General features: G+C 50.2%; 5 protein-coding genes across 5 annotated transcripts; all 5 read right to left on the reverse strand.

Moving 5' to 3' along the window:
• Positions 1-945: 945 nt before the first annotated feature.
• Positions 946-2535, reverse strand: T310_4716 (Non-specific serine/threonine protein kinase; the record flags this gene model as incomplete). Its single annotated transcript, XM_013472433.1, has 5 exons — positions 946-1583; positions 1641-1955; positions 2025-2091; positions 2147-2279; positions 2414-2535. The coding sequence occupies 5 exons, from the start codon at positions 2533-2535 to the stop codon at positions 946-948; spliced, it is 1275 nt and encodes a 424-aa protein (XP_013327887.1).
• A 1784-nt stretch (positions 2536-4319) lies between these two features.
• Positions 4320-6350, reverse strand: T310_4717 (uncharacterized protein; the record flags this gene model as incomplete). The annotated part of the gene is made up of 3 exons (XM_013472434.1): positions 4320-4814; positions 4892-6090; positions 6194-6350. 3 exons carry the CDS (start codon positions 6348-6350, stop codon positions 4320-4322), a joined length of 1851 nt encoding a protein of 616 aa, XP_013327888.1.
• A 718-nt stretch (positions 6351-7068) lies between these two features.
• On the reverse strand, positions 7069-8739 carry T310_4718 (Metal homeostatis protein bsd2; the record flags this gene model as incomplete). The annotated part of the gene is made up of 4 exons (XM_013472435.1): positions 7069-7680; positions 7728-8219; positions 8316-8346; positions 8423-8739. 4 exons carry the CDS (start codon positions 8737-8739, stop codon positions 7069-7071), a joined length of 1452 nt encoding a protein of 483 aa, XP_013327889.1.
• A 1025-nt stretch (positions 8740-9764) lies between these two features.
• Positions 9765-11443, reverse strand: T310_4719 (3-oxoacid CoA-transferase; the record flags this gene model as incomplete). The annotated part of the gene is made up of 3 exons (XM_013472436.1): positions 9765-10078; positions 10140-11322; positions 11381-11443. 3 exons carry the CDS (start codon positions 11441-11443, stop codon positions 9765-9767), a joined length of 1560 nt encoding a protein of 519 aa, XP_013327890.1.
• Positions 11444-14436: 2993 nt separating this feature from the next.
• Positions 14437-14850, reverse strand: T310_4720 (Cell wall integrity and stress response component 1; the record flags this gene model as incomplete). The annotated part of the gene is made up of 2 exons (XM_013472437.1): positions 14437-14457; positions 14517-14850. Coding segments are annotated over 2 exons (355 nt in total), but the record flags the coding sequence as incomplete, so codon positions are not given.

Here is a 14850-nt window from a genome sequence, read left to right on the forward strand (position 1 = left end):
AAAATACCGTTTCTTCTTTTTCTTTCTTCTTTTTGGTCTTTTTTTGCCTTGGTTTTCAATTCATGATTGATTGATGGAATGAATGAATACGGAATTCCCTCTCTCTCTCCTCTTCTCCATTTCCGAATTTGTCTTTCTGTTAAGTTATGTGTACTGTACATTTTCCTTTGGAGCGCATTTGTATGTATGTATGTATGTGCTGACTGTATGCACGTTGTGATACCAGATTTATGAAAAGAGAAAAGAATCCACCGTTGGCATACTCCTTTCCTTTCCTTCCTTCCCTCCTGTGGTGGGCTTGTGCTTGTTTTGTTTGGGGTTGGATTGATTATTACTGATTACTGTAATACTATTCATCTATTGCCTTCAGCAAGAACATATACTTATCTCGGAAATGGATGATGAGAGGGATTATTGTAGTCGAGTTTATTATGGGGGAAGTAGGAGGAGGAGGAGGAGGAGGAGGAGGAGGAGGAGGAGGAGGAGCGAGATTGAAGGAATTATTTCGCATGCTCATTCTATGCCTTCGACAAGGTTCCCTGGTTTGTGTGAAATGCTATTTCTCAGTATATTCTTTTCCATTCTCATGTGTTTTTTACATAGAGCAGAACTTGGCCAAGATTGAAAGCATGATCTGTACTCTTTTCCAGACTGTACACCATGACACACACAAAAAAAAAGGCTGATTGCTATTTCGCATGCAGGGGAGAAGTTATCTAAAAAGCTGGGATGGTCCGTCCGATCAAATCCAGGACAGTATCACACAAGTCGATCTGAGCCAGCCAGTCTCTTGATCCAAAGCTCAAAATTCAAGAGTGAGGGGGAATCAATCAAAAAGAGAGAACTGAAATTATCTAACAACAAGACGCTGACAAAGGGTGGACCAGCTAGTTAGTCAACCCAAGCGAAGGAAACGGCGGGTCGACACGTCTCTTATGAAACCGATTAGTGTACGTCCATTCCTCGCTGCAGCGATGCTTCAAGGTCGTTCGGGTGGCCGCCCGCGGCGATCGCCTCCTGAGGCCGGGGTTCGTCTTGCTTCCAAGCACCATTACTGTTTTCGGGAATTGGCACATTGTTCTGCTGGCCCAGTTGCTGCTGCTGTTGACCGGCAACAGCGGCCTGCGACTGCTGCCTGACAAGCGCACGGAACCGGACCACCTCATCCATAATCATCTTGCGCATCTCTTGGACATCATCCACCGCTTCGAATTGGAAGTCGAAAGTCGTGGGACACACAGGCTCGTCCGAGGCGTCGTGCCAGATGTGCAGATAGCGATGCTCAAGAGCTTCCTCGACTGATATACGCTGGGATGGATCGAAAGCGAGCATGCGGTCAAGAAGGTCAAGGGCATCAGGGTTCGCGTTAGGGAAAAGACGCTGGAAGGGGATTTTAGGCATGTACGGCAGGTTGCGGACGTACTCCTGCGCACGGGGAGACCCTATACGAGACAACGTCTCTTCGGCGGGAGTTCCAAGATAGTGAAGAATCTGGTTGAGCTGATCAACGTAGTCGCGACCCTTGAAAAACGGACGGCCTCCAAGCAACTCGGCCAGAATGCAGCCAACCGACCAAACGTCAACTGTGAGTGTGGTAAGCATTGGCAGCAGCCACTCATTGGAAGAATTGGACAACATACTTGCTTTGGTGTAGTTCTGGAAGCTCAGCATAATCTCGGGAGCACGGTACCATCTGGTTGCAACATATTCCGTCATGTATCCAGCATTTTCCTCCGGATCCATGGAGAAGCCTCTAGCAAGTCCGAAATCACAAATCTTGAGTTCACAATCGGCATTGACGAGGAGATTACCCGGCTTCAAATCTCGGTGCAGGACATTGGCGGAGTGAATATATTTCAAACCACATAGAATCTGATAGATAAAGGACTGGAAATGAGCATCCGTCAGCGGCTGGCCTGAGCGAATGATGGCCGCGAGGTCACACTCCATCAACTCTGCGGAAAAGGTTAGCGATTGGTGTCGTCGGAAACTCGAAATGAGGTCGACGCCAGCCATTTACCTACCCTCATAAAGGTATGTCTCGTTGAAATTGTCTGGTCGAGGAATGTCCATGTCATACAGACATGTGATCTAGTCCGCCAGGTCAGCTCCGACCGGCGAATGGGTATGCAATTGGGGGGCGAACATTACGATGACCTCGGAAGTGCTGCAACAGCTTAATCTCTCTCAGAGCGCGCTTGGCGAGAATCTTCTTGCTGAATACATTTGTGACCTTTTTGATGGCAACGCCTTCGTTGGTTTGCGTGTTGACTGCGGCACTGCATCCGTCTTGTTCATTAGTCAAGTCTACTTGCGAAGGATAAACAAAACCAGATAAACCAGGAGAGCACTTTTCATGGCATGGGGGACAGTAACATGTTGCCTCCAAAAGTAGATGAAGTGGACTGCGTACCAAACTATACCGTAGGCACCCTGACCCAACTCCTTGGTCACATTGTATCGCTCGTCAACGATGAACTCCTGGTTGAAGACCTTGAACACTTTACGGCCTTGTAAGTGTAAATCCGACGACATGGTTGCTTCAGCCGATCAATCTTTTCGCCTTGAGCTCTGCTGTCTGGAGAATGGATACTGAAAAGCGAGGGAAACTCGGGTCGCAATGGTCGTTCCGAATTGCCAACGACAAGATACCACTGAAAAGATTCCCTGACTCAGGTCAGAAGAGTCGCGAGAGCACTGACACAGTGTTTCTGACGCAAGTCAGCGGTCGAGATGGCAGTGGAATAACGAAAGGCCCGCAACTAGCTCTGAAGGAGACGAGATAAACGATCCGGCAACGTCTCCCAGCACCACATCAACGAATGGGAAACCCAGCGACGTTGTCTCCCTGTCTCTCGAGGGGAAAGGGAGTGAGGGAGAGGATCGAAAGCAGGACGCGACAGCAGAGCCCGTTGCGGTTATCTCAGGGTAGCCTTGGGGTTGGAGAAAAAGGGAGGGGAAACGAGGGGCAGAGATGGGACCAAGTGATTGGGTGTCTGCCAGGCGGCGCAAGTGAACGGAAGCTGCAGGCGTGCAGCTTGATCACTCCGTTCTTGACTCCACAGCCAAAACAGCCGGTGTGACAGGCAGGAACGGTCTGGACAAAGGGTCCCAGCCGTGAGGAGAGGGAGGCGCAAAGGGTGGTGAAAGAAGGCGCAGAAGAGGAGGACGAAGGAGAAGACAGTCACCAGGACAGGAGAACGATTGACCAGGGCGAAGATGAGGTGAGATGGATATTGTATGGTGATGGATGTCCTGGAAGTGGCCGGCGCCGAGGGGCTGAGGGGCCGCGGTGGAGAGCGACAGGGCCAGTCCGGCTGGTAACTTTGGGAAGGAGCAACCAGGACGCCGTCTGTCCGCCGCGATTGGTCGAGAGCGGGCCAGCGCGCTCAGTGCCGGTAGCTCTTTCCCAGCAGGAGATTCTTATTGCGACCTTGCAATGGCTGTGGCTTGAAAGGATCTAGGAAAGCGCGCCTGGTCCCACTGCACGTGTGGGAAAGAACACACTGCTCCTCCCTATGAGGGATAAATAAATAAGAAGGACAGTCCAGAGAGGATCATTCATACTCTTAGCTGCAAACACCGTGCGGCTGATGTTTCAGGGCATGAAGCCGGAGGGGCAGGGCTGCCAGGCCAGTGGTCGAGAGTCAATTAATTAAGGTCGCTCGAGCGTTGACTCCGCTTCAGCCTTAAATATTAGTCCCAACAGCATTGGCACTTTTCCCCTCCAGAGGTCCTCCGTACCACAAGGCTAAACAGAAAAAAAGACGCATGACGGATAATTGTAGTCCGACACAATCTATAGGGACCATCCCATGCGCAATTGAAAGAGGAAGTGCTGGAAGAGTGTAACAGAACGACTACTGGAACCAGAATCCAGACCCACAGGACTAAGTGATTGCTCCGCAGGCCAAGTCGAGCTAAACAGAGGACAGGCCACAATGCGAGACATAAGAATTCAGAAAGGCCTTCCATGATCCATCTGGTCAGGCCGGAAAATGGGGGGTGTATGTTTCTGTCTGTAGTCTGAGAGAGAAGAGCAGAAAAGAAAAGAAATGAAATGTATGTGCAAGAAAGTGGCAGAAAATATCTCATGCTAATTTCATGCTATCGCTATGTATCTGAAACGATCGCTTTGAAAAAAGATGGGTCATAGATCTACTTTACAGGCATCATCAAATAAGATCAGCATATCTCATAACTCTGCCACACATATTTCATAGTGTCATTCATCCACAGTGATGAAAGACAAAGGTGCAAAAAAAGAGAGAGAGAGAAGCACCGGCTCGAACGCGCAGAGTGGCTGGGCAACGGACACATCAGGGCTGGTAATAAGACCGCCACCAAACCCCCATACAAGCGGCGACGACCAGGTCGAGCATCTTGATCCCTTCGTCTTCGATAATCAGCTTCCCTAGCTTGGCGCTTTTACCGCGCAACCCACCACCAGCGTGTTCTCGCGCCAGCGACAGATCGAGCCGGTCCTCATCAGCTCCAGGCGGCGTATTATCGTCAGAACTGGTGTCAGAATGCATGCGGACATGAAATGATGACCGTCCAGAAGGTGATTCAGGACCAGATCGAGAGCCTGGGCGAGCGTGCCGCACACGTTGTAAATTCGAGGTGAAAATCTGCGCTAGAGAGCTGCGCTTGGTTTTGTCATTCCCGGGGCTCCGAGAAGGAGATGGAGATGGGTGATGGCCGTGGGGTGGATGCCCAGAGGAAATGGGACATTGAATCGTAGTTCGGCCACGGTCACTGCCGGATTCTCGGCACTCGTCGACGGTCCAGGGATCGTATGTTTGCATTTCAGACTACGGCCATTGACACTGGCGACGAATGAGCAGGTGCCGTTCCACGGCGAGGTGAACGTGTAGTAGCCGCTCCTCACTCTGGGAGGCACGAATTTGGCCGAAATGTGAGATTCAGCTACCCCAGAGTTCGTCCGGTCGACAGACTGTCTCGAATCGTCATGTCGGTGACCATGACCGTGGCTGACAGCCAGAACTTTTCGGCGGAATTTCTTCGGACCAACATCCGTCCCAGATGGAGCATTCTCGGCCCTTGTGGCTGGGATAGAAGCTGGCATGGTTGATGTCGATGAAGAGAGCCCATCACGGCTTGCCAAGGGAAGGTTCAGTCCTAAGCTGGCAAGTGACAGGGGGTCGTCGTTGTTCACAAATCTCCCATATCCTGGTGTAGAGATCTCGATTTCAATCGCACTCTTGTCCGCGTCAGACCCAGATATGGTCCCAACATTCCACTGGCTCCCGTGGCTAGGGTCTCGGCGGATAAGCGTGATATGGAAACTAGAATCTCGTGCGCTATCCGTCTTCCGCCGGTGGGAGTCGGCAGCAGGCACACCGTATTCCCTGAGTGAAGGGTCTTTGGACGACAGATTTGGCACTGCTTGGGGTCGTTGAGAATCCAAACTTGACCGAAAGCGTAAATTGGTGTCGTCACTAGCTATTGAAGGCCACTTATGCGAGTATCCAAGGTCTGCGCTCCACCTGTTTTGATGTTGGGCACTACCACCTGCAACGCCAGGCGACAAGTCAGTTTGCTTGGGCAAGGAAGTAAGAGGACGGCGTGGAATGCGAAATCGATTTGTATTGTCATTTAACTCCGTTGTGGAGCGGACCGGTCGATCACCAGGCGCCGGTTGCTTGATCGGATCCTCCGTATGCGCATTCTCAGCTTCTGGTCGATCTGGTCGATAAGGTCGATACTCGGACGTCTGGTTAGGTTGCGAGACAGGTTGCTGTGGAATAGAATCAGAGCTTGCTGGCCGGGTACTTTCGACTCCCTCTTGATGCGGCGGTGGTGGGGGAGGAACCGGCTCTGTATTCCCTCCAACAGGTTTGCGACGGAAACTGTTCAACCGCGAAAGAACTGCGGCAGGCAATCGATTCGCCGGTTGTTCTCTGCGAGCAGCAGCTTCTTGCCGCTCTTGATCGCGCTCTAATTCAATTCTTCGCAACACGGCCTCATCCTCTGCGCTCGCAACATGCAAATAGTATAGAGATGAATTGATGGCCTCGGCGGATACACTGGACTTCGTCGGAGGTTTGAGAGGAGTCAAGAACACGTCTGATCAGGTCACAAACTCTGTCTCATTAGAATATTTCCGATGAACATAGAAGATCATGCGGGAAAAAAAGTGTTAAAGGGAAAGAAAATCGTCTATCTTTACCTCTGCTCCCCGGGACTCGGACAATATACAGCACGAGCGGATCAAGCGGTTGCTGGGTCGGATTGCGCGGATATGCGGGGGGATTGGAGGCTATCGCAGTAATTGACGACAGAGACCTTGCCTCAACAGGTCCCTGGCCGGAGGCAACCTGCGCCATCGATCTCAGATTGTACCACGAAGGAGTACTGATTGTGGTGTGGAAAGTGGAAGTCCATAACCTTCCGCGGCGTTGGAACCCGGTGCACTCGACAAGTAAATAGTGGGGATAAATAAAGGACGATCCCCCTCGTCACGGCGGACGCAACAGACACCGTGAAACCCAGAAACAAATTTATATGCAATGCAACAGAGGCAACAATCACTGCTAGGGACCATTCCTGTAGAAAAGATACATGGGCCGTTTGGTTTCTGGTCTACGCAACCAATAACGACAATGTTGACATGGACCACGGGGCGCACACTTCATCATAGTAGGGTCGCGCAGGTCGTTCGCTGAAGCTATAACCTTATTTGTTAGCTAATTACCGCGTGCTCCGGTCATTTTGCGCGGAATAGCGAGCGCTTCGTATAGAACACGGTGTGCATACGTGGCGCCTGTGGCTGAGCCCTCAGCATGGCATGCTAAATCGAACCTGTTACATCATAAAAACCGAAAAGATTGGTACACTCTGGTATATGTATATATGACTCTGGTATCTTCGAAGTAGTAAGAAAATCCCTACACGCAGTGCAGTCTTGCTAACACGCAAAACAAGGAAACAATAATCCCACTTCAAGAATATAAACGGTGAGACCAAAACGAAAGTCGAATATAACTCCCAAGCTCCGGCCCGCACATTATGCCCTTTTGCAAACGTAAGATCCAATGACCCTAGTTAGACAACAGTCTCGGACCTTTCGCCCTCGGCGATGACAGGAACGCTGAGTCCCCGATCCGGGCTTTGCAATACCAGCTGTTCATGCCGTCGAGCACGCAGGAATTCACTGACAGATCGAATCAAGATAAACCAACCGACAATCATTAGAATATAAGAAATCCATTCACTGGTTGTGATGGCAGATATTGCGTCCGTTCCGCCGCCTTGACTCTGAGCCCCAACGGCAGCGGCAGCATTATCTCCAATTGAATTCGGGTTGAAGTCATGACTATTGGGATCCGGTGGAGGTGCATACTGCTCTCCGTCGGTATCCGATTTTGTTTCACCACTTCCCTTCATGTAAAATCCGTACTGAACGAGTGTGAGGCCCAAACCGGCCTTGCTGCCGTTCTTGGCAGCGTGAGTCGTGTGCAGAAGATAGGTGAGAAGGAAACCGACAAGCTGGAATGACATTGAGATCATGGCATTCCAGACAAAAGAGAATACGGACCCAACGGGCAAGCCGTCGACATAAACCTCATCGGAAGACATGCCGGGTGCCATAATTGTAGTTTCCCAGTAAGGGGGTGTTGCATCTGCAGCGGCTTGTTCATACGACTGGAAGAGAGGCTGGTCAATAACTGTGTCTACACATTATGAGGATATTCATCACATACTGGAGGCAGATCTTCCTCGACTTTCTCTCCCCTCTCCGGTTTGGCGTTCAGGTTGCTAAAGACGCCATCATTCGTCGTGCCGCCTCCCATGACACGTCTTGATGTCGTTGTTGCTGGGGAAAATGGAGGGAGAATGGTCACTCTCCTTTGTGTCTGTGGATTCCGAGACCCGTCATCTCTGGATTCGGATGTGGAGGCATTAGCGTTCTCGCTGGTGCTCCCATTCTCTGCCGTAGGATTTCCCCGCATTAACCGTTGCCTGTCGTCGGGTTCATCGGCCCCATCTGACTCGTTTCCATCATCAAAGGCATCGTGCAATTCCTGGTCGGCCTCACTGCGCATGGGGTCATCATGAAGGAGACGACGTGATGAAGGGGATGATGATCGTGAGTGAAAGGATGGAGGCGGCGACGAGGGAATCGGTTGCGGTTGAGTTGGAACCTCCGGGGAGGATTCAACTTCGCTGTCATCGTCCTCGTCATGGGCGTTAACCTGATTCAATTCTTAGCACTCATATTCCAGCCAAACGGTCTGTTGTGTCGTGGATGAAATGGCTGCCTAAGCGGTCAACCAACCCGGCTGCCTTACCCGCTGGTAGCGCTGCGAGCTCATGACTGAGCTGAGCGAGGAAAAGTTACAATGAAAATCAAAACAAGATGTATAAAGGAGAAGAAACTAGGAAGAAGACAACAGACTGGAAAAAGAGGAGGGAATGAAGGTGGGAGGCCGACAGGAGGATGGAGGTAGTAATGCGACCTGGGCGTGAATGGAAGGGGATGGAGCCAGGCGATGACGAGGGGAGGCGATGATCGACCGGCCGTCTGGGGCGGTCACCCAGTCGCTTGTGGCGCCCGTGGCGCGGCTGACAGCCTGAGCCACAGTTGCTGCCCCGTCCGTCAGGCAGCAATCCTAGTCCAATTATCTCCAGGTTGTTAGCTTGCGGCCGGCGATAATGGGAGTTATTGCGAAAAGTTCTTGACCAATTCTCGACCACACCATCAATTGCGTTCATGTATATTATATTTCCGTTCTTTTATTCTCTAATACTTGTCTGATGAGCATATCGTACATTTGATTTACAACCGCTCTTTATCCCGCGTATTTCCGTGTCTTCACAAGCAGACAGCAACCATGTCCAAACCCTCGGTACGCCCAGACTCCTCTGTTTTTTGTCTGTCGGTGTTAGGTTATTTCTTCGATCGTTACGTTATTTCTTCCATCGCATCTGTTCAGTTATATTATCTGGCTATTCGCTATTAACAGAGCCTTTCGCAGACACTTCACGCCCGCATCGCCCACCTTATCAAGCATTGGCCCACTGATCATGTGCGCCCTTCCTCCGTCTCTGTTCAGACTTATCTACAATCCCGTCTCCCCAAGTCTGAAGGAGGATCAGCTCAGCAAGAAGAGTCTCCTCTCTCCGAATCTTCCGTCAATGCCCTCTACTCGCTGCTAGACAACCGCTACAGCAAACGCTATCCGCTACCACACAAGCTGCGCTATCCCGCCAGCAATCCTGGGCACTACGATGCGGTGGTGAAAGAATTCGAGGAAGCCCCGCATAGAAATTGGCTGGGCAGACTCGCGAAGAGGTTGAAAGGAATGTTGAGGTTCCAGTAGGACGCTCTCGATCATGGGATAGTGGTGGTGTTACGGCTGCGAGCCCAGACGGTTGGCACCGGATTTTTTTTTATCCAAATCTGGCGAAACGCAAAGCCGCACTGAGCCCAGCCCCTGTTTAGATGTCCTATTTTGGGTCGGTTTGGATTTACGATTTTGTACAATATGTTAGACTACGGCGTTGATTGCTCATGGTTTACGAACTGATCAGGGGAAGAACTATGGAAAGAACCTACAATGGCATTTCTGAGATTTTTCTATTCCAAAAATGGGGAAAGACATATATACAAAACCAAAACCAAAACCAGCTAACACTCCCATCATTTGACGTCATATCCAGCCATCATCGACGATTGATCGCAACAGAATATCGGGTATGAAATAGCGACAGAAAGGAGATCGTTCTTTCTGTTACTTTCACAGCATCGGCTTGAGATCATCAGCCACACGGAAAGGAGCGTCTGTCTTGGCCCGGATCTCATCAACCGTGACCCCGTCAGCAATTTCAATCAGGGTCAGACCCTCCTTGAAGTCGACATCGAAGACACCCAGCTCGGTGATAATGCGGCTGACGCAAGCTTTGCCTGTGAGCGGGAACTCGCACTGCTTAAGGATCTTCGGATTGCCCTTCTTGTCCGTGTGTTCCATCGTCACGACAACCCTGGTGGACGAAGGGTTGGAGACAAGATCCATGGCTCCTCCAAAGCCCTTGATTTTGCCGGGAAGCATCCCTGTACCAGGTTAGTTCTGGTCATGATGCGTATAATACAGGAAATACAAATTGTCACTTACAATTCGCGAGGTCACCCTTCGCGCTGACCTGCATCGCGCCCAAGATTGTCAAGTCAATGCGTCCAGAGCGAATCATGCCAAACGACTCATCGCTGCCGAAGACTGCGGCGCCGGGCCGCAGAGTGACAGTTTCCTTTCCAGCGTTGATCAGATCGGGATCCTCCTGGCCCTTCTTCGGGTAAGGGCCCAGACCCAGAATACCGTTCTCCGACTGCAGCATCACCTCGACAGACGGGTCGACAAAGTTAGGGGCCAGCATGGGCATGCCAATGCCCAGATTGGCGTACATGCCGTTCTTGAACTCCTTCGCGGCGCGACGGACGATCCGCTCACGCTTGCTGGCGGTGTCCCCATTGCCCAGGGCGGACATATCAGCACCGTCATCCTCCTTTGCGAAGGTGTATTTCTCAATCTTCTTCTCCTCGGTGCTCTGGATAACACGTTTGACGTAAATACCAGGCAGATGCACGGCCGCCGGCTCGATTTCGCCCACGTCGACAATGTGTTCGGCCTCGACGATGGTCATCTTGGCGTTGCGGCCCATGGCGCCGTTGAAGTTGGCGGCTGCGTATCGGAACTGGCAGTTACCCAGCTTGTCGGCCTTCCACGCCTTAACGAAGGCGTAGTCACCCTTGATCGCCTCTTCCATCACATAGCTTTTGCCATCAAAGACCTTGACATCCCGAGGTTTACCGTACAAAGCCACGGTTCCGTCGCTGTTGTGCTTCAGAGGTAGCTCACCGGTCTGGACGACCGTGCCGAATGCAGCCGGAGTGTAGAAGGCAGGGATTCCCGCTCCACCAGCGCGGCATCGCTCGGCCAGCGTGCCCTGCGGCGTCAATTCCAGCTCTATCTCGCCGCTGAGGTACATTCGTTCGAAGGTCTTGTTTTCTCCGACATAGCTGGCGATCATCTTCTTAATCTGCTTGCTCTCAAGGAGCAAACCGAGTCCGGAACCGTCAACACCGGCATTGTTGCTAACAACAGTCAAGCCTGTGATCGAGGGGGTTTTTCGAACAGCGTTGATCAGAGTATCAGGGACACCACACAGACCAAAGCCTCCTGCCAAAAGAGTCGTATTGGGCTTCATGTCCTTAATAGCCTCTTCAGCAGAGGGAAGGATCTTGTTGATCTCATTTCGTCTCACGGAACTCGAGAACGCACGGGCAAGGAATCTCTGGTGCTAAGAAGAGTCAGTTCCAGCGTGCAGCGTCATACATTGCCAGGGTAGAACACTTTACCTTTGCAGGATCTGAGGAGAATTGCCTTGCGAGTCGCAGGCAAGACCTAACTTGAAAGGACATGGTGAATGGATTTGCTATCTTGAAGAGGGACAGTCCAGCTCTTCTTGACTCTCTGCTTTCTGCTTCTTCAAAGTGAGTGCGGTAGTAATCAATCACTATCAGACGATATCTAGTAGAAGGCGGAATGCAATCCGGGGTAATTCGGAGGTGGAGCCCGACGCATGTAAATAACCGGCCCAATTCCGCGGTCTGCAAGCGTCGGTATTCTTCAGTTTATTTCTTCCTGGTGATTATTGTCGAATACAATAAGTCCTTTCGGCTGTACAGTACAGAAAGCTCCAAGTCAGAAAAAAGACCTGCTGAAGATTACTCCGTACGGAGTATATATTCGGGGTAAATAAGCTAGTTTGCCTACCCCAGGAAATACCCGCGCCTGAGATCTGCCGGATCTGTCCTGCAGACTAGTCAGAGATCTCAACTCCGTGGAAGGGAGCTGAGATTACAAAGTAGTACTCTGTTCTCTTCCCAATCGTCGGTTCGGCTCCGCTCTCCGGACCGACAAGAGATGTGGCCCGCAAGTTTCGTTGAAGATTGAACGAGGACACAAAAAAAAATAGAAGGCTTCAAATGGGCTTCTCTATTGCTTGCAAGACAAATAATATGTCAGTATATCTTCAGAGCAGTAGAAGACGATGCAATTATTACTTTGCCCTCTTAACAGTCCGTACATAGACCTCCGCCGCATGCTACAGGTTGCCACCGGTTAGAGACGGCTGTCGCAGGTACTCTGTAGTCATGGATGTTCAATCACCCGCGGCAGTTTGCAAAGCAGTCAGCCACCAGCCTCCCCCACATCCTTACCCGACGACACCCCGCGTCGGCCCGTGACCTCGGAAACCGGACCGGGGGACGTTCCGAAAACGTCCGCGAGTACAGTAATAAATCAGAACTGTCCTTGAGGATTCAGAAAATAATAAATAACAATGATTTTGATGATGATTGATCGTACTCGAGGACAAGGAAAACAAAGTGCACACTCTTACAGATGGTTGGAAAGAGAGATCAGCATCTTCGACTGGCTTGATGAGGAAATCCTTCGACCCCACCTTAGGTAGCAAGCAAACCTCCCGCATATAGGCGTTTTATCTCCTGAGCGGAATGCAGACCTAGGCTTCTCAGACTTCGTATTTGCTAGATAGCCTTCTTGCTCCAGAGATTTACTTTTATGACGTTCATACAACGTTGATTATCCGGTCCATTTTTGTACTATTGCAGCGTTCCAAGCTCTCGCTGGTCGCTGACATGAACTGTCCTCCCTTCATCTAGCCAATAGTGATCTCCAATTTTGCCACAAGGCGGTGAGTCATATTTACCATATATGGCTAGACAAGTATTCCTAAATAGGAAATTCACGTGACTCTGAAACCTCGCAACAGATTTTTGCCAGCTTACGGAGTAGTGGCTTTTCTGAGCTTTCCGCTCACAAATTTGTGAGTCAAGATTTCGGACAAAATACAGTCAAGCTAGACTTTCTAAAATAGGAAAGTCACATGACTCAGAAACCTCACAACTGACTTTTGCCAGCTTGGAGGCTTCCCTGACCTTTCCACTCACAAAAGCTGTGAACCAAAATTTCGGACAAAATGCAGAGTCAAGATTCTATCTATTCTAAAAGAGGAAAGTCACATGACTCAGAAACCTCGCAACTGAATTTTGGGAGATCAGGGGCTTTTCTGACATCTCCGCTCACAAACCTGTGCAGTTGAGATTTCGGACAAAATGCAGAGTTGTGAGAGATGGGTCACCTGACTAGGTACCTATACTCACCCGACCTTTGGCTTGTTGACCAATAACAACACCTTATTCTGCCACAAGGGCGGTAAATAAAAATTACTATATATGGCTAGACTATATCCAAAATAGGAAAGTCACATGTTCCAGAATCCTCGCAACAGGTCTCTAGTGCTTTTGGTGGCATGTCGGACCTTTACGTTCCTTGCAGTCTGATGGTGAGATTTCAGACAAAGTGAGAGTGAGGTTTTTGATCTCTGCCCGTAGTTCCCACAGATCACCACAGGCATCAGGACAGTCAGGCCTGGCAGGCCTGTCAGTCGTATGACTATGACAATTTTTTTTCTGAAATATTTCTCATGCCTGAGTCTACACTGTACATACCCTAGGGTCGACTTCTTACAAGTCTTGTACGCAACCAAGCACTACAGTTGAAAGAAATCCCAGAGGCAGATTCCAAATCGAAGAAATAGTGCTATGTACTTGAATTGTATCTAAATCCATTTCCGCTTCCAAGGCAAGATGTTTCAGGCCTTTGGCCTTCTCTCCTCGTCGCGGTGGCAGGATGATACAAAAATAGAGAAGATAAACAAAGTGGCCCTCTAATTGCCATTAGTGCCATGACAAAGAGGAAGAAGATAGAAAACAGGACGCCATTCTCGCTCACTAATTTGGACAAACTCTTTTCAAAAAAGGTATAGTGACCAAAGAAACATAAAAGGAAAAAGACAAAGTAACGCCATTGTTACACGGTTGTCAACTTGCTTCCATTCCACCATTCAAGTTCGAAAGTCATTCACCCAATCCACGACGAAAAATCCACGTCGAGAAAGAGCGAAAGTCGAATGAGCCGGGGAAGTCAGCAGCAAAGACAACTCTCACACACAAGAATCCCATAATAAGGTTAAAATATATTAGTTCCAGACGCGCAGTCTTGCGGCGGCGGACCCTGCTTCTATCCACTTCAGAAGCATTTGCCACGCCAGCTTTCCCGCCTTCCCAGCCCGGGGAGATGAATAAAAAGAGAATTGGTGAACAGGATCTGCGCACATCACTTCAATCGTCATAACGCCGGCAAGGAAGATAACCCATGGAGAAAAGTCATAATCCGAGGAGCTGAGGAAAGTGACTCTCGGTATGTTAATGGTAGGTAGGTAGGACGTATACAAGATTATGCCGACAAGCTAGATAGCCGGCTGATGGTCCATATGCAGAGTCTCTCCCGTTTTGAGGGACTCGGTTCAGTCAAATCACCCCAACGTTTAGTGGTCCGGATTAGTGACCTGAATCACGATGTCAATTCGTAGTGTCACCCTCAAACACAAGCCTCGAGTCAACTCACCTTTAGGATTCTCCTCGAGAAATCTTCATCATCGGCTATACTGCCATTACTTTGGCGGCGCTGAGCCATGTAGTCGCCATCCCACCGGGAATCAGACATAGAACTCGAGGAGATTGGCTTATTCGGGTGCACGAAACTGTTGATGGCGGCATTGCGGCGGTATTCCTCCTCCACCGCCTTTCTCTTCTGACGTCGGAAGAAAAAGAAGGCACCGCCAGCAATCGCGCCCAGGCCGACGACTCCCACGACAACACCGGCAGCGATGCCAGCCGTTTTGGATCCACTTCCAGAGCTATTGCTCTGGGTCTCACCAGTCTGACTCGAAGCTGTCACA

The sequence above is a fragment of the Rasamsonia emersonii genome (genome assembly GCF_000968595.1).
Source record: "Rasamsonia emersonii CBS 393.64 chromosome Unknown ctg1118621760153, whole genome shotgun sequence".
NCBI classification, from domain to species: Eukaryota; Fungi; Ascomycota; class Eurotiomycetes; order Eurotiales; family Trichocomaceae; genus Rasamsonia; species Rasamsonia emersonii.